The 19,264-nt window shown below is 36.5% G+C and overlaps 4 protein-coding genes across 12 annotated transcripts; 3 read left to right on the plus strand and 1 right to left on the minus strand.

Moving 5' to 3' along the window:
• The first annotated feature begins 979 nt into the window (after window positions 1-979).
• Window positions 980-2,242, plus strand: LOC124178293. Its single transcript, XM_046561528.1, has 3 exons — window positions 980-1,210; window positions 1,367-1,712; window positions 1,870-2,242. The coding sequence occupies exons 1-3, from the start codon at window positions 980-982 to the stop codon at window positions 1,932-1,934; spliced, it is 642 nt and encodes a 213-aa protein (XP_046417484.1). The 3' UTR covers window positions 1,935-2,242.
• A 2,997-nt stretch (window positions 2,243-5,239) lies between these two features.
• Window positions 5,240-6,850, plus strand: LOC124178810. Its single transcript, XM_046562479.1, has 3 exons — window positions 5,240-5,693; window positions 5,858-6,203; window positions 6,361-6,850. Exons 1-3 carry the CDS (start codon window positions 5,463-5,465, stop codon window positions 6,423-6,425), a joined length of 642 nt encoding a protein of 213 aa, XP_046418435.1. The 5' UTR covers window positions 5,240-5,462; the 3' UTR covers window positions 6,426-6,850.
• Window positions 6,851-6,874: 24 nt separating this feature from the next.
• LOC124178803 (squamous cell carcinoma antigen recognized by T-cells 3-like) lies at window positions 6,875-10,949 on the minus strand. The gene is made up of 6 exons (XM_046562462.1): window positions 10,290-10,949; window positions 9,690-9,871; window positions 8,697-9,574; window positions 7,838-8,495; window positions 7,576-7,723; window positions 6,875-7,331 (listed from the first exon to the last, which is right to left on the minus strand). Exons 1-6 carry the CDS (start codon window positions 10,759-10,761, stop codon window positions 6,883-6,885), a joined length of 2,787 nt encoding a protein of 928 aa, XP_046418418.1. The 5' UTR covers window positions 10,762-10,949; the 3' UTR covers window positions 6,875-6,882.
• A 1,714-nt stretch (window positions 10,950-12,663) lies between these two features.
• Window positions 12,664-19,261, plus strand: LOC124177724 (serine protease gd-like). Of its 9 annotated transcripts, none has more exons than XM_046560423.1 (7): window positions 12,885-13,119; window positions 13,228-13,391; window positions 14,293-14,526; window positions 14,826-14,991; window positions 15,124-15,522; window positions 16,360-16,727; window positions 17,044-19,260. In XM_046560423.1, the coding sequence occupies exons 3-7, from the start codon at window positions 14,308-14,310 to the stop codon at window positions 17,314-17,316; spliced, it is 1,425 nt and encodes a 474-aa protein (XP_046416379.1). In that variant the 5' UTR covers window positions 12,885-13,119; window positions 13,228-13,391; window positions 14,293-14,307; the 3' UTR covers window positions 17,317-19,260. The 9 variants fall into 9 exon arrangements, with proteins under 9 accessions (XP_046416384.1, XP_046416385.1, XP_046416386.1 ...); XM_046560424.1 differs by having other exon boundaries at window positions 14,299-14,526; XM_046560422.1 differs by having other exon boundaries at window positions 13,228-13,374.
• Window positions 19,262-19,264: the final 3 nt, after the last annotated feature.

Genomic DNA, 19,264 nt, shown 5'->3' on the forward strand with positions numbered 1-19,264 from the left:
GATTCGTAACGGTCATAAATTTCAAAGAATTGACTTGACTCACCTGAGAACATAACGTTCCCTGAACATCCCATGTTTATCATCCAGTTTAGGCAGATATCCCATCATGGAATGAAGTAAAATAACATATGAAGAAGTAAACTAAAGAAGGAACTGTTACAAGGCGTTCTTGCACAATTGTGCCGACGACCGAACGCATTACGAGTAAGAGACAGCTGAACAAGCTTCTGCACATGCATTGTGACCTTTAGCGAGGTTTTTAATAACTGTGGTAATTTAGTAAATATGGTTTCCGCAAGCTGGTTATACACAAATAAGAAGTGTCGAAATTCATTGATACAAATAAGGCTATTTGGTGACTACTTTTCCGCGGTAATTCCAATATTTATTTGGAGTACCTACTCGCTAAAGTGTCGCGGTTTCACAATCAGATTGCCCCGCGTGTAAACGTATACTGACATATACATCCAGTAGACAAATTAGAGCTTCTATTTGTATGGCTGTAAAGTGATGTCCTCGACGGCTTACGATTATGCAAGACATCTTGCCCTAATGACCTACCCCTATCTAGTATAAAACGGTAGATTCCGAAAAGTTAAACCAGTTGTTTTATCAGGTTCTATCCCATCCGTTTGTGTTTTACACGCGCAGTTTTGTAGAGTTCTCGTCAAGGGTTTGACAATCGAGGCTTAGGTTCTCTTTTAAAGCGTGGTGCATTCTGGTTCGCAGCATTTGTTCGAACCTTTCCCATAATACTGAAAATTGAGTTGAAAACTACAATTGAACTCAATTGTAAGTCGAATGTATGGAATATTAAATTATTCCAAAGTCTTATTCTCATCTCACTGGCGGTCAGGACTATCTTCCTTCATAAATAAATGGAGTCTTGTGCATATAAGTGGTGATACTGTACGTAGATGGGAGCTTGTTGATAAATTTTTTCTAGTATATTGTTTTAGGCGTTCCCCATCAAGGCAATATGTATTGCTTCGCTTTTCAACTTGTCATACTGAGTAGTATTTTGTTCTCCAACGTATTGGGGCATGGAAGACTTATCGAACCTCCGTCCAGGGCGTCTATGTGGAGGTATGGTTTTAGTAACCCAAGTGACGAGAATGACCAGGAAGCGTTTTGTGGCGGTTATGGCGTCCAGTGGGGTAAGAATAATGGAAAATGCGGAGTATGTGGAGATGCATGGAATTTGACTCCGGTAGGTTTTCCAACTTTATATAAATAATTATGTAAATAATAGTAATGCGAATTGGTATACAACATGAAACACATACACATGGTACTGACGATGCATTAAGCTCTAAAATCAAGTTAGCGTTTAACGAAAGTTTCAATTGTTGTGTGATATTTTCAGCCTCGACCACATGAAACGGGTGGTAAATACGGTAATGGGATAATAGTGAGGAAATATCGCGCCGGTTCTATCATCCCGATAAAAGTAGAAATGACGGCGTTTCACAAAGGATACTTTGAGTTTCGGGTGTGTCCGGTGAAACAACGCGGTGTCGAAGTGACGGCCGAATGTCTGAATCAAAATATTCTGATTGGGGCAGACGGGAAGTCCAGGTATTACCCGCAATCTGGACCAGGCCTTGTTGAGGTCAACTACAGACTACCTGCTCGCATGACCTGTGAGCAGTGCGTATTCCAATGGAGATACGTAGCCGGAAATAACTGGGGCGATTGTGGCGATGGAACAGGTAAATTTCAATTTCAATCGCCGGGACTTGTGCAATACGTTTTCCCATAACGCAGTGGGATTACTGCATAATGTGACAAGTTATACGTACCACTATAAATTTTTATATGATAAATGTCCTCAATTTGATAAAAACTAAAAGAATACTTTCGTTACAGGGGCTCTCGGCTGTGGTCCGCAGGAAGAATATAGGGCTTGTGCGGACATTTCAATTAGTACCTAATAATCTATCTTCACTTTTCCCACAATTTATATCTGCGAGACCAACTAAGACGCCATTATCTGAAAGAACATGCGCTTATTGACTCTTCAGTTTGTTAAGTCCTTGGATACCTTTGCTGCTTGTCATAAAGTTGTTTAAAATTATTGTTCGTAAAAAAAGAAAAAAAAAAAAAAAAAAACACTCAAACTGGGTATCGGACGGCCACCACTTATATTCATACCATAATTGATGTATGGCATTACTATTCATAACACACGTTACAAGTGACACTCAATTTGTCAATAAACAAGAAAGAAGTTGTAATAATTAATATGTACTACTAGGAAAATCGAATTGATATGTAGTACCGTTATTTCGTAAAATTTCATTAAATACTACTCCAAATAATACTACAATAATAATAATACCGCCTTAGCCACTAAGTGTATTCCATTTTTTCATTGTCTCATTATTGACCTGTATTATCCTATGACTTGTACGCACATATTTATCAAATAAAACTGTTTATTGTATTAAGAATTTCGACTCTTAAGCACCGTTAAGGGGTTAGGTGGGTTTCAAAATTTCAAAAAATCGAATTTTTTTTTTTTTGCTCATCTTATAATTGAATATGTTGAGAATATTCCTTTAAAATTTCAAAACGATCCGAGTCATATTCTAAGAGATATAGCCTTTTGATGTTTCACCCATCAGGCTATAACCGAGCGTGACGCAGGTATATGGAGGCAGATATATCGAGGCAGCTGCTTAGCTATTGTTCGTTTATTTTTGTGATGCGAATACTAGGCTTAGGACTTGCCGGATGTAAAAAATTCTGTGGTTTGATGGATATAAGTTGCTCATTCTTGAATGCATCAACGTACAATTTTTATGTTGATAAAATACATGAGTGCGTCATAACTGTTGCCGAATCAATTTTGTTGTCTGCTGCAAATCAAGAAAAAAAATTAACGTGTGATGAAAATAATGTTGAAGATACGACAGATGTTACCGTGTCAGGTGATGGCACGTGGAAAAAACATGGGTTTGCATCATTATACGGTGTAAGTACGATTATTTACATGTTATTTGAATGTAAATCTTCAATCGCGTTTTTCTCGAAACTACATTTTTGAAATCGGTAGTCACGATTTCTCGAAAACTTATGAACCGATCTCTTTCAAATTTTGCACACTTCTTCAAAATAACATTATCTCGTACTTGGACGAAGGAATTTTTTTTTTTTCTATTCCAAGTAATTTTTCAAGGCCATGAAGGGTGAAAATTTTACTCAAAATAAGGGTTTTTTGTTTTCAACGCCGCCAAAAATGTAATTTTTTTTTTTTTTTTTTTTCCTTCGTCCAAGTACGAGTTTTAAACATCTACTAACAGAAAATTTTTGGTTTTTGCATTTCAGATGAATCTGTCATGAGTTATCCTGACTACGCCGAGAGAACTTTTTTTTGAGGGGTCATAGCAGACGACGTGTCCACGCCTTAATTTTCAATATTTTTCAATGAAAATTTCACAAACTACTTATAAAATATGTATCTTTTATGTGTTAAATTGATGGAATGAAATGTTCTGTTGATTAAGTATAAAAAAATTCATAAAAATGTACCTATTTTGAGCTTTCGAAACCCACCTAACCCCTTAAAGAATGTAGTGTGTAGATGATATGTTTACATTTGAATTCTTATTGTTTTCAAATTCACCAGTTTGTCAAATTTACATCTTTCAATGCTAATTAATATTTGGCGAATAATCACTCGACAAGAAGATTTTATCAATTACTTATCTATATTTCAACTATGCACCGTATTATACCTCATGCGAATTGGCGATTTCGATTAAATTCTACGCCATTGTCTTCTCACCTTCCGATTTTTATTGTGTTACTTCCAACTCTACCCCTTATCTCTGAATTCGAATGGAGAATATATGGATTCCACGTGAACTTTGAAAGGTGATTGTAAATTTACCGATGGCATTGAATAGTGGCATTATGAGTGTAATCCCTATTAAGAAGAATTGAAAATCGGACGAATGGGAAAGTTTTCGACTAGTCTAAAATTTCAATGTCGCATGAGAGATTTATACTTTCGGAATATTAGCCTTCGTATGTAGACTGTTTTATTGTAGGAACATAAACAAATGATGCGAATGAAAATAGTGTATATGTATAGATCGGGGTAAATTGTAGAAAGAATAGCATTCAGAAGCGTCAGAATATCGAATTTTTAAAGACTTCGAAGTCTACTTGACATAGAATTTTTTAAATTCACAAAGGTGAAATACAGAAAATTTCCAAGTATGGAAGGCCATGAGAATAAGAATACATCAGAATTCTTGATGATTTTATAATCTGGTTTTCTATCTTCTTCTTTTATACATTTTTATCCCTACGCGATGAATATACACCCACTTGTTACTGTAAAGAATTTGAATAATGCCATTTTCAGAAGGAAACAGACCATTTACAGGCCAATCGATTATAGATAGCACTTTTCAACCTTGAAGTATAAGTTATCTTCTCTTAAAATAATTCTAAAAACGATTGATATTGTAGTCAGCCAAAAACCCGCAGGTATATCACTATACAAGTAGACTTCCCGCTAATCAGAAGCCGTTATACTTTTATAAGTTGCCATATGTAATCTACCGTACGATTATGCACATTATTGACTCTGCTATCGTAAACAGGAGCCCGAAAACTTGAGGGTGGAACGTTTGAATGGATTTCGTTTAGAATCCAGTGAGTAATTGTTTTATAGCCGTATTAATTACAACCTGGACCACTGTGAGTCAACGTTACGCTTGAGCGTGAAACTAGTTTAACTGGTTCTTGATTGATATCTTTTTTCAATGCAGTGATATTTTTTAGAATTATAAAATACTCGGTACGCGATATTCATCCTCAATATTTGACTGAGAAAGTATTAGAACTAAGCACGATCCAGATAATCGTAAGAGCATCTTTACTGTATGGCATATGTACGAGCCACGTGAGTTTTAAGTAACAGACAGAAGCCCGTGCAAAATACCATGTACTTGCAATTATCGTCACACTTGGAAAGGCGATAAGTAATGAGAATACAAAAATCTCATGGTTTGTGAAAAGACGACGCGAAGTAACTCAAATTATGACTCAAACAAGTAAGGATCAGTGATGAGGATATTTTATACCACGAACATCAGCAACAGGATGTTTGAGCGGTTTCGGATTGCGCTAAGTGAGACTTTTCCTTATAGCTAGAAACTTACATAGTGACGAATTACGATTGTGCAAGATGTTTCGTCCTGATCACTTACCCATGTGCATATAAAACGAGACAGATCAGCCGCGGTGGCATTAAAGTATTTTTCCTAGAGCGAAGCTCGTTGTTTAATTACGTGTGCTCCGATTCGCTGATGTTTTATGCACAAATCAGGCGATTAAGATTGTCAAAAACGTTTATAATTAAGGCCCCTCTTAAAGGGTAGTGCATCCTATTGTAATACGTCACGAGAATACTTCATTATTTTAAGTATTCTCCAACAAGTAAAAAGATGTTTTACTACGTGTTCCAACTTTTCATACTGGGTAATGTTTTAATCTACGATGTATCGGGACATGGAAGACTGATCGAACCTCCGTCTAGAGCCTCCATGTGGAGATACGGATTTGACAATCCACCTGATTACGACGATGACCAGGGGTATTGTGGCGGTTATGGCATACAATGGGGCGTGAACAACGGAAAATGCGGAGTGTGTGGAGATGCGTGGAATTTACAAGAGGTAGGTTCCTTATCTGCATAGAAATAATGGTGTAAATAGCAGTAAGGTAAATTGGGAAGTACCTCAAAACACATGTATATAGGTATGTACTACCAACGACTCAGAAAGTCGTCAAATCAATTTAGCGTTTAATGAAAGTTTCGATTCTTGTGTGATATTTTCAGCCTCGACCACATGAAACGGGTGGTAAATACGGTAATGGGATAATAGTGAAGAAATATCGCGCCGGTTCTATCGTCCCGATAAAAGTACAAATAACGGCGTTTCACAAAGGATACTTTGAGTTTCGGGTGTGTCCGGTGAAACAACGCGGTGTCGAAGTGACGGCCGAATGTCTGAATCAAAATATTCTGATTGGGGCAGACGGGAAGTCCAGGTATTACCCGCAATCTGGACCAGGCCTTGTTGAGGTCAACTACAGACTACCTGCTCGCATGACCTGTGAGCAGTGCGTACTCCAATGGAGATACGTAGCCGGAAATAACTGGGGCGATTGTGGCGATGGAACAGGTAAATTTCAATTTCAATCGCCGGGACTTGTGCAATACGTTTTCCCATAACGCAGTGGGATTACTGCATAATATGACAAGTTATACGTACCACTATAAATTTTTATATGATAAATGTCCTCAATTTGATAAAAACTAAAAGAATACTTTCGTTACAGGGGCTCTCGGCTGTGGTCCGCAGGAAGAATTTAGGGCTTGTGCGGACATTTCAATTAGTAACTAATAATCAATCTTCACTTTTCCCTCAATTTATATCTGCGAGGCCAACTGAGATTTCTGCTACCAAAGAACATTCAGCATCTTATAATAAGTTACCTTTACTTGAAAACATCATAATATCGACGGGAATTTTAGGCGATGGATGTTTCCTCACTTGGTGCATGATTTTTAGTTTATCAGATATCATTAAAAAGTGTAAAAAACTGACAGGCACGAACCTGTGAATATAATAAATATTTATATGCATAGAGTAGCAAAACTGTTAGACATAGCCACATGGTTTCGTGGATTTTGATCGACGCCACCATGTGTAAACAAGTTCCGTCAATTATAATTTTTATCTTATTCTCACGCTATGATGATTGTAATCACTGAAATATTAAGAATATAATATCAACACTTCAAGGGACAGATTCTTGACGAGAAGGTTCAAAACAACTGCAGCAGCGCATTGCGTCAAATTATTTTTTATTTTGAAGTAGCAGATTTCTAAAATCTGCATTACTCAGTGATTCCTTGCCAACAACGTTACCTGATATTCCTGCATCGCCATTTTTAGACAGAGGTTTCACACTGCGTGGTATCATAGAAAGCATAGTTTTTGGCGCATTGGAACCAGTTCGGCTTGTGGTTGTTCCACCAAGAGATTTAATAAGACTAACGTCGTCATTGATCGATCCCTTTTTGCGTTCAGGAGGCTGACTGACAGCAACACTGATTACTTTGTCTTCTATGGTCATTCCATCAGTAGCTATCAGTGCTTTGCTCGCGTCAACTTCGCTTTTAAAATCAATGTAAGCAATACCTTTAGAGTGCCCATTGCGATACGTTACAAGGCGAACTTCCTTTAGGATACCATGAGCACCGAAGAGTTCTTCAATTTGCTCCTTTGTCATCGTCAAAGGAAGACCTTTGGGTAAAAGAAGTTGAGGTAATTGCTGTTCCATAAGCAAATGGTCGAAAAATACATTTTGAACATATTTCATAATGCGACTTGACATGTTTTGTTCCACCTTTTCCGTAATTTTCAATTTCAGCAGAAACGTGATGGGTTTCCAAGAAATGTATGCAACTTGACTTTCTTTTTCACAACACAATCTGTTGACTTTAAGACTTCTAAATTGGGAAGACAAGAGTTGACAGTAACATGTTACCTTTTACAAAGAGTTTGTTCTTTTCCAATCCACAGCTATACTTGAATGCTGATCCTCTGGTTGTTTTATCAGGATCGCATCGAGAAACAAACATGGGTCGGCCGTTAATTGGTGTTCTATCTAACTTAAGTGCCAACTCAACACTATCCTGTAACAAAAAATTATGACTGCAAATTTTTGACCAGTAGTTTTACTTTCATCATGTATGAAAATTAGGTCATCTATGTCAACCTATCGTGCAGGTAATGTATTAAATACTCACTGCACTGCTAAGCTGGACGTAACAGAACCCTTTACTGCGACCTTTGAAATCTTGTACCATTTTAAAAAGAGTAATTGGTCCTGCAGGTTCTAAGGCGTTTCTTACTTCATCTTCCGTTGCATTGTAGTCCAAGTTGCTAACAAAAACGGTTATTCTCTCATCAACGGTGCGCGAGTTATCTTCATCCATCTTTTCAACTTCTTTTGACTTATATCCTGGCGGTGGTGCAAGTTTCGGCTTGGTGCTGGATTCGTCTTTAGATGGCTTATAGCCAGGTGGTGGTGTTATTTTATTCTCCACACTTAGAACACTTTCCTTCAGCTTTGGCCTCGTAGTTGCTTCAAACTTTCCTTGCTTATTCGGAGATCCTTGCAAGTTTTTCCATCTACCTGTATCTTCAGGTTTTCTTTTGCCTGCCCGTTTGGCTGGTGCAGACGTAACTTCATGTGGCAAAGCAGCAGCTTGTACCTTCTTTCGCTCTTCGACAACCATTTCTAATTTCTCTTTTGTTTTCGCCTCACAGGATTCTAACTGTTCCAATGTCCCTTCATCCCGCTCAAAATCTAACCAAGCATTGATTATGCTCTCTGGCCAATCTTTGACAGATCCCAGTGCTTTTTGGTACAATTTACGAAGATGCTTTGTATCTCCGTAACATCTGGAACATTGAATAAAAATGGAATCATTGATTATTTTAGATTACAATTTAGAACAAATTGCATACAGTAACTTTTGTATACTTGGTATAAGCTGGACTATTATTTTTAATCGCATCTGAGATAATGACGTTCTAGATCTTCTAGATGTTCCCGTAAAGAGTTTTGAAATATGATATATTACTTATCAAATCATTAAGTACCTTTCCAAACCAATATATTCCAACCAACTGGCAGCAGCTGTGGAATGTCCTTGAGAGAGTATATCAGCCCACAAGGTTCTAGCCTTTTCCATGTCATTTGCATGAATTGCTTCGGTTCTGGCCCAGTACTGCAATACCACACATCCGGGATCGCCCTCCAGACCGAATGCTTTTGCCAAATATTCACAAGCGCGATTGAATGTTTCTCTGATAATTTCCAAGAGTTTTTTCTTGTCATCTGGGAATAGATCAATCCTGCGACGTAGATACTCAAGGTAAGTCAGCCACATACTGCGATATTCTTCAGCAGATGTGAAACCAGCCATTAAACCTTTCTCCAGTAATGCCTGCACTTCGGTTAATGGTTTATCCCATCTTTCATAGGCTCTTAACCATTTTTGCCAAATTACTACATACCATGGTACATTTCTAGTAGCTCTTTCGTATAGTGGTTCCAAAATGGATTGGATTTTTATATTATTTTCCATGTATGTAATATATTCCAGCCACAGCGAACCTTCCAAACTAAGCTCAGCTATGGCTCGTTCGTAAAGTATATTGACACGTGCTGGATCTCCGTGTTGTTTTTCAAAACGTAGATATGCTTTAAAGGCATCTAATAATTCAGGCTCACCTTGAGCTGAAATAAGTTTTTCTTCAAAAGGTAAACGCAAGTTCAGTTTTGCGAACGCTCGTTCATAGCCAGTTAAAACAACATTGTCGTCTAGGGTTGCTTGTGCTCCGTCGCCAGCGCGCCACACTTCATATTCTTCATACGTTTTCTCCATGTCAAGTAGAGGACATGTTAACTGACGTCTGAATAAAGAGCCAACGCGATTTATCTGTTCTTTGCGCTCCGACTCGTTAGATGCGTCGATCTGAAAATACAAATGATTGTTCAGACTTGTTGTGAAATAATAATCATGCTACAAAATTTGATTTAAATTAAAAGTATTGATAGATTTTGATTATTGTGTTTGATGATAGTCTTACCATTAAAACTAACACATTTTCAAATTCTCTAAATGCTTCCCATATGATCGCGCCTTTGGTAACGTGCAAGCCAACGCAGGTTAATCCCCGTTCAAACAAATTTCTAACATCTGTAGCAGCGTCAGTAGCAGTACCCAAACTTCCTATAGCGAACTGAAGATATTCCAACCAAACTTCCACAGCTGTAATAAATTGAAATATTGGATCATGACATATTATGTCTCTCATCTATAATGAAAATTAGTTAGTTTTCGATTGAGCTACACAAGTTTTCATATATTCTTACAATTTCATTACAATCTAAATAGAAAATATTTTTTCAACAATTACAGCTTGATCAAAGAGTTGATTTTTCCCTTATAAAAAAAAAAAACTATAAATAAGAGAGCAAAAAAGTTGTAATGCACCTAGCCATTGCAAAAAAATTTGTGTGTTCTATAGATTGTGACAGGATAATGTGAACAGTGCCTACGGTATGAATGAAACAATTGCCTTTGTTCTCTGCACTTTTATGATTACATGAATAATGTGAAAAATTTAGGAGAAAAAGGAATTCTAAAGGATAATAAAGGTGAAATACAAAAAACAAATGGAACGTACAAAGATAGTCTTTTACTGCTCGCTCGCACAACTTTGTGACCGCCTCTCGTTCAGCGCTGGTTTTAACCGAGCCGATTTCGTCTCGCAACCAGGAAAGCCATAGTTCAGAACTAAGAGGATACTTGGAGCTCATAGCTTCTCTGGCACTCTTCAGTTGATCTGAATATTTCTCGCCCATCTCTTGCAATTTTGTTATCAAAGCAACATGGCAAGAATAATCATAGGGATTTTCTTCCAGCTTAGCATTCAAGAGTTTGATTTCTGCTTCGTTAGCCTCTTCGTCATCAGAATCGCTGTCGTTGTCAATATCATTGTCATCCATTCCTAATTCTTTTTCAAAATCTGCTTCGTCTTCTATCATATTGTAGTTGGAATTATCAAGATTATTACCCTGTTCTCCATCAGAGTCCAAAAGGAAATCGCTGTCATTTTTCTCGTCTTCGCCAGGATTTTCCAACTCCATTTCATCCATTGTTAGTTATTTACGCGAGTATTATGTACGATGTATTTCGATATCAAAACCTGTACGGCTAATGATCCAATGTTATGAAAATGACCGATCTTGTATTTGCTTCTTAGAATAACATTTAGGACACGGTCAGGATCTCAGGGTGTCAAACATTGAAGGTTATGTTTTTATACATCCCGAAATTACAACGTATAAATGAGTAACATCTGCGCAGACGTCGATTGCGCATTACCGCGCGATTACCCACAAGTCGCTTCGAAGGGTTATTTCAAAAACGATTGTGAAAGTTAGTTTTAATTATAATGATTATAATGAAATCATAGCGAGATTACAAAGTGGATCTTGCTTTCAGCAGAAATTTGGAAATTGCGGTATTAGGACTGATAGAATTACAGAAAGAAACCTTCCGCATTATTTTAAATAATCCTGACGGACTGTCATACCGATTTGTAACTTATGAAGCTTTTCAACAATCTCACGATTCAAACAATCCTTCGTAATTATCCAAAAAATAATACTGATAATTCTTTAGCACCTTGTGTGTAAAGGCCAAGTAATCAAACAGGCAGTAAGATAGTTGGTAATACATATTGTGAACGACTATTGCTTCATTTTAGGGAAGCTTTCGCAAATTTCGTACAAGTTTTGTTGCTCTCACACACGACTTATTAATGCGATGCTATAACCAATAATGCATCACAAAAAATCATCTACTTTGTACCAAGAATTTTCCTTACACACGAGTAAATTTTATATCAGTTTTTGTATGTATTTATAGTAAACTTTTCCTATCGTTTGTCTCTGCGCGAAATAAATATACATCTGCATACGTATTGGTATTGAAACTTTGAGTGTTATTCCCCTTACATATGGTCATATAGGTACGGCTTTTGCAGAGGAGAAAAAAGGTCAGGGGACCGGTTTCTAAACTTTTTTTAAGTCACGTGCGTCAGACTTTACGCTCCTCAGCCCAGAGCCACATTTACAGTATTTTGCGTACGGTGAAGTTGCCCACGCTTTATGTTACTACATTATTATACAGAAAGAACGTTCAACAGCAATTGTTGGTCTCAGCCGTTGTACACATAATCACATGTGTATGAATATCCATATGCATACTTCTAATGTGGTACTTCCCCAATTAGTCTAGTAATCTACGAAGTCATGTGTGAGGCAATAAGAATAAGGAAACGCGATTACGTGCACGATTTCAGCTTTTCTTTTTGTGTTTTCGCATATATCTACATAGGGCAATGCAGATATTACGTCGCAATGCATGTTCAATTAAACTATAGTGAATAGCTATAAAATGGAAACACAAAGAAACAGGACCATTATAATTAGTAATAATAGTGCGTTCGATATTTACATCTGCTTGCCCGATTACCTCGAAACACGACGCTTCTTCTTTTTCCTCGCGACGCGTTTAGGGGCGTTCTTTTCTCTTCTGGCGACGCGTTTCGAGGTGATCGAGTAATCAGACGTAAACATCGAACTCAGTTTGAATTTTCTATGTACAATTTTTCATATTTTACGACAAATTTGTTTTCAGAATATCGGCAAATATATGCAGTTGTAACCTGTTTCACATTAGACCGGAATTTGTAATCGAAATGAAATTACGACGTTTTAAACTGTCATATTCGTGACGGATTTTTATAATTATCCATTCATCTTACAAATGAAACATGTGAATTAATTTTGGGCATGAATTCATAGATCTCCAAAGTCCAGATTTTCCGTAAACTCTTTCTTCAACGACCAGAAAAACATTTCCAACAAAATGAGCAGTTTGTACACGTCAATTGGATAGAAGACAGGTTCTTATGACAATAAGACGGGGACCCCCCCCCCCATAATACCGGGAGGACTGGAGCAATGTGTCTGCTTTCAAAGTTACTCGATACAAGTATAAATTGAGAAATCCTTATACGACAGGACCGTTAACAACCAGAGTGGTAATCCTGTGATAATGGTAAACATCATGATAATCACTCAGTAAGTCCCCGGTACATAGCAGGATAGAGAATTGTGCGGTCTTCTGGTATCAACATTGAAGCAACATTGTGTATGCGTCGTTTTGATCATGCGTAGGTACACAACATAATATTAAAAATCCGTGAGAATATACAATTGCGGGGGATACACGGCTGTGTGTTTCGTTTTTACTTATCTGCATCAATTAGTCATATAGAGACGTTCACGTATGCAAATACAAAATGCAGATCGGACAAGAGCGCGACACAATTCCCTCCTTTGACTTTCGGCTGGAAGACGAAACCGCGCGATCTTTTTCCTCCTGTCGCTGTGCAAGCTGCAGTGTTACGCAGCACATTCGACCAGGGATATCTCGAATCGACGGTGAACCTTAATTATTCAAATAAGTATACAAATAAATAATAATAATAATAAAAATAAAAAAAAATAAACGGTCGGGATAACGCAGCTATTTCACGTTTCAATCCACAGAGAAAATCGCAAAAAACGCGATTGCGATGCTGGACTGAATATTGTAGTGAAATGCTAGCCGTGCGGATTACTGCTTCATATCACGCTTCGTACATGATGTTTAATCTGGATTAGACGAAAGTGATGAAGTTACAGGATTGATACGTGGTAAAATAACATTGTCTGCAAGTATTCAATATTGGACTAACAATTGTCTACTCTTTACAATCATGAATCAAATTAGCCAGTGTATTGAGGTCAGAATTTGGAAAACAGGTTTCACTCAAGCTCATTTTTTAGGCTGTTGAAAAAACCATGCTGTTTACGCAAATTCTAAAACCGTGGAATTTAGTGCAAAACATTATAGTTAACATGATCCATGCTCGTGTTATATTCAAAAAGGTTTTTTAAGATTAGGCGGCAGTGTAAAAAAATATGCATGTAGGTGAGATGCGAAAAAACAAACAAAAAAAAAATGATTTTGACAAACATTATTCTTCTGTGAAAGAAAATACATCAGTTTCACCGAGTTTTTTTTTATAGTCAACGTTTATCTCGTGTTACTATGAAAATATAGAACCCTTAAGGTGCAGCTTACTTGATAAAGTGTCTTCGCGATGTGGTATTGAATTACGAAATATCTTTACGTGAAATTAATTTGTTATTAGTTTATTGTTGAAATATAGAACAAATTTGAACGGAAAATTATTAGTTGACTGTTTTGCAGTATGGGAGAGTTCGTGCAACCGCATTTTTTCAATTTTTATGAAACATCGTATTTATTTTACGAATTTGTTTAGTAAAATTTTTCGTAAGGGTATATACGCTATAATCTCTTGATCAAATACAAACTCATTGGATCAGGTTTGCCCATAACTTTTTTCAAAATATTATAAATTTCTGGTCCTTGCGATGAAATTATTATAAAAGATTATATTCCCGTTCTGTGATGATCATTCGAGATAAAAGCAAGGCCATTACTCACGTATGTATAAACGTATAAGAATGGAATTGTAGTTTTACTTCTGACAATTAAATATATAAAATAATCATTTAGTTGCGAAACTAAAACTCAATCAATTGTGGATACAGTATTTCAGAATGCACTGCAAATACCTAGTGATCATAGCGTTGGGACTGTTCATCCACCTCATCGGAATAGGATTTGGTCAAATTCATAGTCCATGTCCGAATGTCTTTCGATATGTTAGAAATGAGACCACCGGAGACATTGAAGGTCGCATAGAGATACATAATGTCCCAAAAGGCGTTTCACTACATGTCATGATGAGATTAAGCGTTGCCATAGGTCTTCCTACGGTAAGATATTATTATGTGAAATGAAACCAAATGTTTTCCGGTAGCACATTTATGGAAGTGATTTTCACTAGACGTCTTCTGAAATTGAAACTGGTTACCAGTGGTCAGATATGATTACAATTTTCATGTTTGTGTTCAATACCCATCCGATCAATGTTTATTTTTTAAGAATCACGATATTTGTTGTTTTTGTGGAGATACGTGCTTGAAAATTGTACTTCTCGTAACCAGCTGGGAAGTGCGACAATTTCAAGAAATTAGCAGCCAGTTACGATGAATCAAGGGTTTTTATCTTACAGAACTACGTAGGTAAGCTGGAATTAGCAGAGCGAAGGGAATTAGCGGTCAAGGCAGTACAGCAAGGCAGGCCCTTGAATTATCGCTTGCATTTTCCACTACAACATCCACTGCCGCTTCTTACGAGAATTTTGTTCAATAACCAGGAATATTGCTCTGGAAGACGAGGTAATAGATTAATTCAAATAAGTTTGTTAGTAATAAATGTATGTAAAAATTTTCAGCCTGGATTGAGACCCTTAGAGGTATACCTTATATTGTAAAAATAAAACGGATTCAGATTTCCAAACTCTGTTCTAGCAATTGGACCAATTGTTACATCGATTACATTAGAGCACATTTTATATCCTCCTGGGATAGTCCCTGATCAACCGCAAAATCCGCCACCACAAATTGAAGTGCAAATTTTGAATACGATGCCAGTAACGTCGTCAACTTTCGCACCTTCATTTAGTGAGAGCGCGGTGAATATGACAGAGGCTTCGTTGAAACCCATTGCATCCGATATATTGCCACGAGATTCGGTAGATGACAATATTTGTGGCCGTTCGAGTAAAAGTGACATAAATTTATTGATTTCGAAAGGAGAAAAAACAGAGCCTGGAGACTGGCCCTGGTTAGTTGCGATTTTTGTGTCAAGAATCAAACTGGAATTTCAATGTGCCGGAAATCTTATTAGCAACAAACACGTACTTACAGGTAAGTGAAAATGGCGAATCATATGGCAGGATTAAATTTAAATTATGGGGCAACTATATCAATAACATTTGATTACGTTTTATTATTCACAAAGTTTATACGTATTGAAACTTGAAATATCAGTTTCGTTATTTAATTTAACATTACCATTTTTATACATTATATTAGATTACCGTTTCAATTACTTTATCTATATCTCTTATAAAAATAAAGTGGAATTTATTTGCTAGAGGTTCATATGTATTATGCAATTTATCATTGATCTATATGATGAAAATCTCTGAGATGGTACCGACTGTGTGAGATAAGAGATAAAATTTATAATATACAGTACAACAATTCACCATCAATGTGAATCACATACAAAAAACAGTTAATTTCTCAATTTTCATTCATTATAAAAACAATAATATGACAACTGTATAAAACAGGCATGTCAAAAGCATTGTCATACTATTTTCCGAGAGACCGAGAACCACTTAATTTCGACAATTCAAGAAGATAACTAAATTTAGATTTTTTTCTCATTTCAAACAAGCAACTTCAAGGGCCTACTCTGGTCTACGTAAATTAGCATAGGTAGAATTCTGAAAATAAGAATTTGATAGAAACGAATTCTCGATTTTTTTTCGAGTCTTGTACTCTGCTGACACGGAAATATCAATATTTCATATTGAATAATATTTTTAATATTATTATTATGGATTCGTTTTTCTTTTATATTTGATAAAGTTGATGTGCAAATGAAATGTAAAACTAGGCTACTTGGATGCCGGATTAACATGCTTGATATAAAACTTGCCTACCACCAATGCACATATTTTTTTCTTTTCACAGCTGCTCACTGCTTGAAAAGTGGCAACGGCCAAGAACTGCCGGCGAGTACTTTATTGGCAGTCGTTGGACGGTATAGACTTCGGAATTGGGCTGAAAAAACCTCGGTAACATACGAGGTATCGGAATTTGCATTGCATTCCGAATACGGCCGTCGCGGAGCACTTTTCGATAGTGATCTCGCAGTTATTACACTGATGGAGACAGTCACATTTGGAAATTTAATTTTGCCAATATGCTTATGGGCCGGACCTACCCAGATTGAAAGTGTTGTTGGCAAAACTGGATTTGTTGTTGGGTGGGGTCGAGATGAACTAGGAAATCCAGTCACAGCAGAACCTAGGATGGCCAGAGTGCCTATTGTATCACAGGTAGCAACCATCATTGTTTTCTATAACACATAAATATTGTACAAATTTTTTGAATGCTTGAGTGTTTAAAATACACAAGATTCTGCTTTTTAAGCCTGCTCTTTGCTTTTTATGGTAAATTTGGGAGTAAACAAAGAATATGAAGAAACACTTAAAACAGTATGTATTTTTGTCCAAAGATAAATCTGTCTTGGGATTGGGATTGACATCCGATCTATGAATTGCTTGAAAAGTTGGAAGGAAATAAATAGTTGTTAGTTCAGGATTAAAGCAAGCATATGGTAATGGTATTGGTCATTTTTTTTTCTTCTTCAAGGAGGATTGCTTGAGGAGCAATTCAGATTTTGCGCAAATCACTTCAAATCGAACCTTCTGTGGAGGGTCGCAAGATGGTAGTGGACCTTGCAATGGCGATAGTGGTGGAGGACTTGTATTGTATGATTCACACAAGCAAAGATATCACCTACGAGGAGTTGTGTCACTGTCACTACTTGATCGAGATACAGGGGCATGCGATTTATCACAATATGTTGTCTATACAGATGTTGCAAAATACTTAAATTGGATCCAGCAGCAACTTGCAACCTGAAGAACATACGCATTTTTGTTTTCGGTTTACTAGGAAGAATTTGCTAAATTTCCAGAATTTACTAATATCTCAAAGAATTCTACGTTGATGAATTGTTCGCCCTGATTCACTAAGAAATGATTAATGTTAGCAATTATCTCATTCACTCCAAATTTTCGCTAGTAATTTTTATATTCTATTATACTTTAAGAAATAGTATTTAATGTATTTAATTATATCCGTTATAGGCAAAACATATCAATACAGCACTACCTCGTTATAAGAGAGTGTTAGGGCGGTTAGGGGAATAGGATTCCAAGAAATTTGTCGCCCGAGCATTTCCCCACTATTGCCTGGAGAGCTCAGGAATCGCACGTGTGTGAGTGTGTCGATGATCATAACCACTGCTCGTTACAAGAGGATAAGTTATGTATACGATTACAGTTTCTATTAAACACATATGATTGCATAATTTAATACGCGCCAAAGTTGGGAGACCTCAGATACGCAAGTAGAATGAACGAAGCTATGAAACACACTCTAACGGGACAAAGGAGAAATTCTCTTATATCGAGGACTCTTATGACGATGTAGTATTGTATTTATAAAAGCTTCAGCAATTTATTGCAGTAATGATATATCAATATAGGTCTACTATTCATTGTAAATAAGGTGTAAATTTTTTTCATGACTCTCTTTGACAATTCTGTAAACTATACTTGTTGCGGGTATGAACAACTTGTAACTAAGTAGTACGTGATTTTCAATACATTTAGTCTGCACTGATTGAACTAGTATTTATTTATACTTAAACTTTTCAATTTGTAACCCCAATATCACCGTACAGGGAAGTGAATGCCTAATGATTACTCATCAAACACCTAACCTTCGTAGCATGCAGATGTGTAGGTGTGAAAGTAATCTTATAAGATTTTTCGCAATTCCGAGTTCACCAAAATTTCATTTTCCTTCTTTAGACCCCAACAACACAAATATTAATAAATGATCATAAGGTTATACTGCTTAAAGGTCAATTCTATGTGAACTGTTTCACATCAGTATCTGAAAGTACAAGATTTCATTGAAACTTGAATAACTATCCAGTTGACTAAGAAACAAATGTCAATTTTTGAAAACTTTTACAACTGAAAAAGTGCCACTTGTCAAGTTTTAATACTTCAAAAATTCATATCTCGGAAATCGCTAATGATAATACCAGTGTCTTCATTTTCTTCAATGCAAAAAAGTTCATAGTTTGAAGAAAATGATACATTTTTGAAACACTCTAATGTTTACAGTCAAGTAACATTTTTTAATTATGAACTGAACATAGCTATGGAAAAAATACAATAATAGTCAAAGAAAAATGAGTTACAAAGAAATATATCGAAACTTGATTAAATTATTCAGCAGCATACATGGCCATTAAAACAAGTTCATGGCCGTGAGAGAATAGCCCGATCATCAACTACAATACCAATAATCATAAAAACAATATAAGGTTACGTTCATTGTTCTTGCTAACTTGTTTTCAACAATTGCAGCACTACATGCTTTGCTTTTATTTATTCCATCACCATAAAATTAAGTGGTAATCACTTACGATTGTCCAGTTCTTTTGGCACCATGACTCCCTTACAATTCAATTTGGAAAAATGAATTACAAGGAACAATTCCGTAACCGTCAGTAAAGGGAGGGAACCAGGAGGAGGCAGGTTGACAAGAACGATGAACTTACCGTGTGTGCTAACATAGCGCCAGTTCAGCGAAGATGAAAAAAAATACATTTTGGTGTTGATAAAGCATATCCACGTAACAAATCCTTTTACCTTTATTTACTTTTTCGACTAATTTTAGTGTAGACGTACGTTTTACGTGCTTCTGTATACGCCCTTTTACCACAAATTCGCCTTTTTGGTGCATATGTCTTTATACCGTTTAACACGCGATTTATTGTCCCAATAAAAAA

The sequence above is a fragment of the Neodiprion fabricii genome, chromosome 3, assembly GCF_021155785.1.
Source record: "Neodiprion fabricii isolate iyNeoFabr1 chromosome 3, iyNeoFabr1.1, whole genome shotgun sequence".
Taxonomy (NCBI): Eukaryota; Metazoa; Arthropoda; class Insecta; order Hymenoptera; family Diprionidae; genus Neodiprion; species Neodiprion fabricii.

Bases quoted from the DNA above. Each gene is read 5' to 3' on its own strand.
- LOC124178810 (XM_046562479.1), top strand. From the start codon at position 5,463: ATGTTTTACTACGTGTTCCAACTTTTCATACTGGGTAATGTTTTAATC. The intron at 5,694-5,857 runs GTAGGTTCCTTA...TGATATTTTCAG, and splicing joins ATGCGTGGAATTTACAAGAG to CCTCGACCACATGAAACGGG. The intron at 6,204-6,360 runs GTAAATTTCAAT...CTTTCGTTACAG, and splicing joins CGATTGTGGCGATGGAACAG to GGGCTCTCGGCTGTGGTCCG.
- LOC124178293 (XM_046561528.1), top strand. From the start codon at position 980: ATGTATTGCTTCGCTTTTCAACTTGTCATACTGAGTAGTATTTTGTTC. The intron at 1,211-1,366 runs GTAGGTTTTCCA...TGATATTTTCAG, and splicing joins ATGCATGGAATTTGACTCCG to CCTCGACCACATGAAACGGG. The intron at 1,713-1,869 runs GTAAATTTCAAT...CTTTCGTTACAG, and splicing joins CGATTGTGGCGATGGAACAG to GGGCTCTCGGCTGTGGTCCG.
- LOC124177724 (XM_046560423.1), top strand. From the start codon at position 14,308: ATGCACTGCAAATACCTAGTGATCATAGCGTTGGGACTGTTCATCCAC. The intron at 14,527-14,825 runs GTAAGATATTAT...TTTATCTTACAG, and splicing joins TTGCCATAGGTCTTCCTACG to AACTACGTAGGTAAGCTGGA. The intron at 14,992-15,123 runs GTAATAGATTAA...ACTCTGTTCTAG, and splicing joins ATATTGCTCTGGAAGACGAG to CAATTGGACCAATTGTTACA.
- LOC124178803 (XM_046562462.1), bottom strand. From the start codon at position 10,761: ATGGATGAAATGGAGTTGGAAAATCCTGGCGAAGACGAGAAAAATGAC. The intron at 7,724-7,837 runs GTGAGTATTTAA...TTTTTGTTACAG, and splicing joins ACGTCCAGCTTAGCAGTGCA to GATAGTGTTGAGTTGGCACT. The intron at 7,332-7,575 runs GTAACATGTTAC...TTTTACCCAAAG, and splicing joins GAACAAACTCTTTGTAAAAG to GTCTTCCTTTGACGATGACA.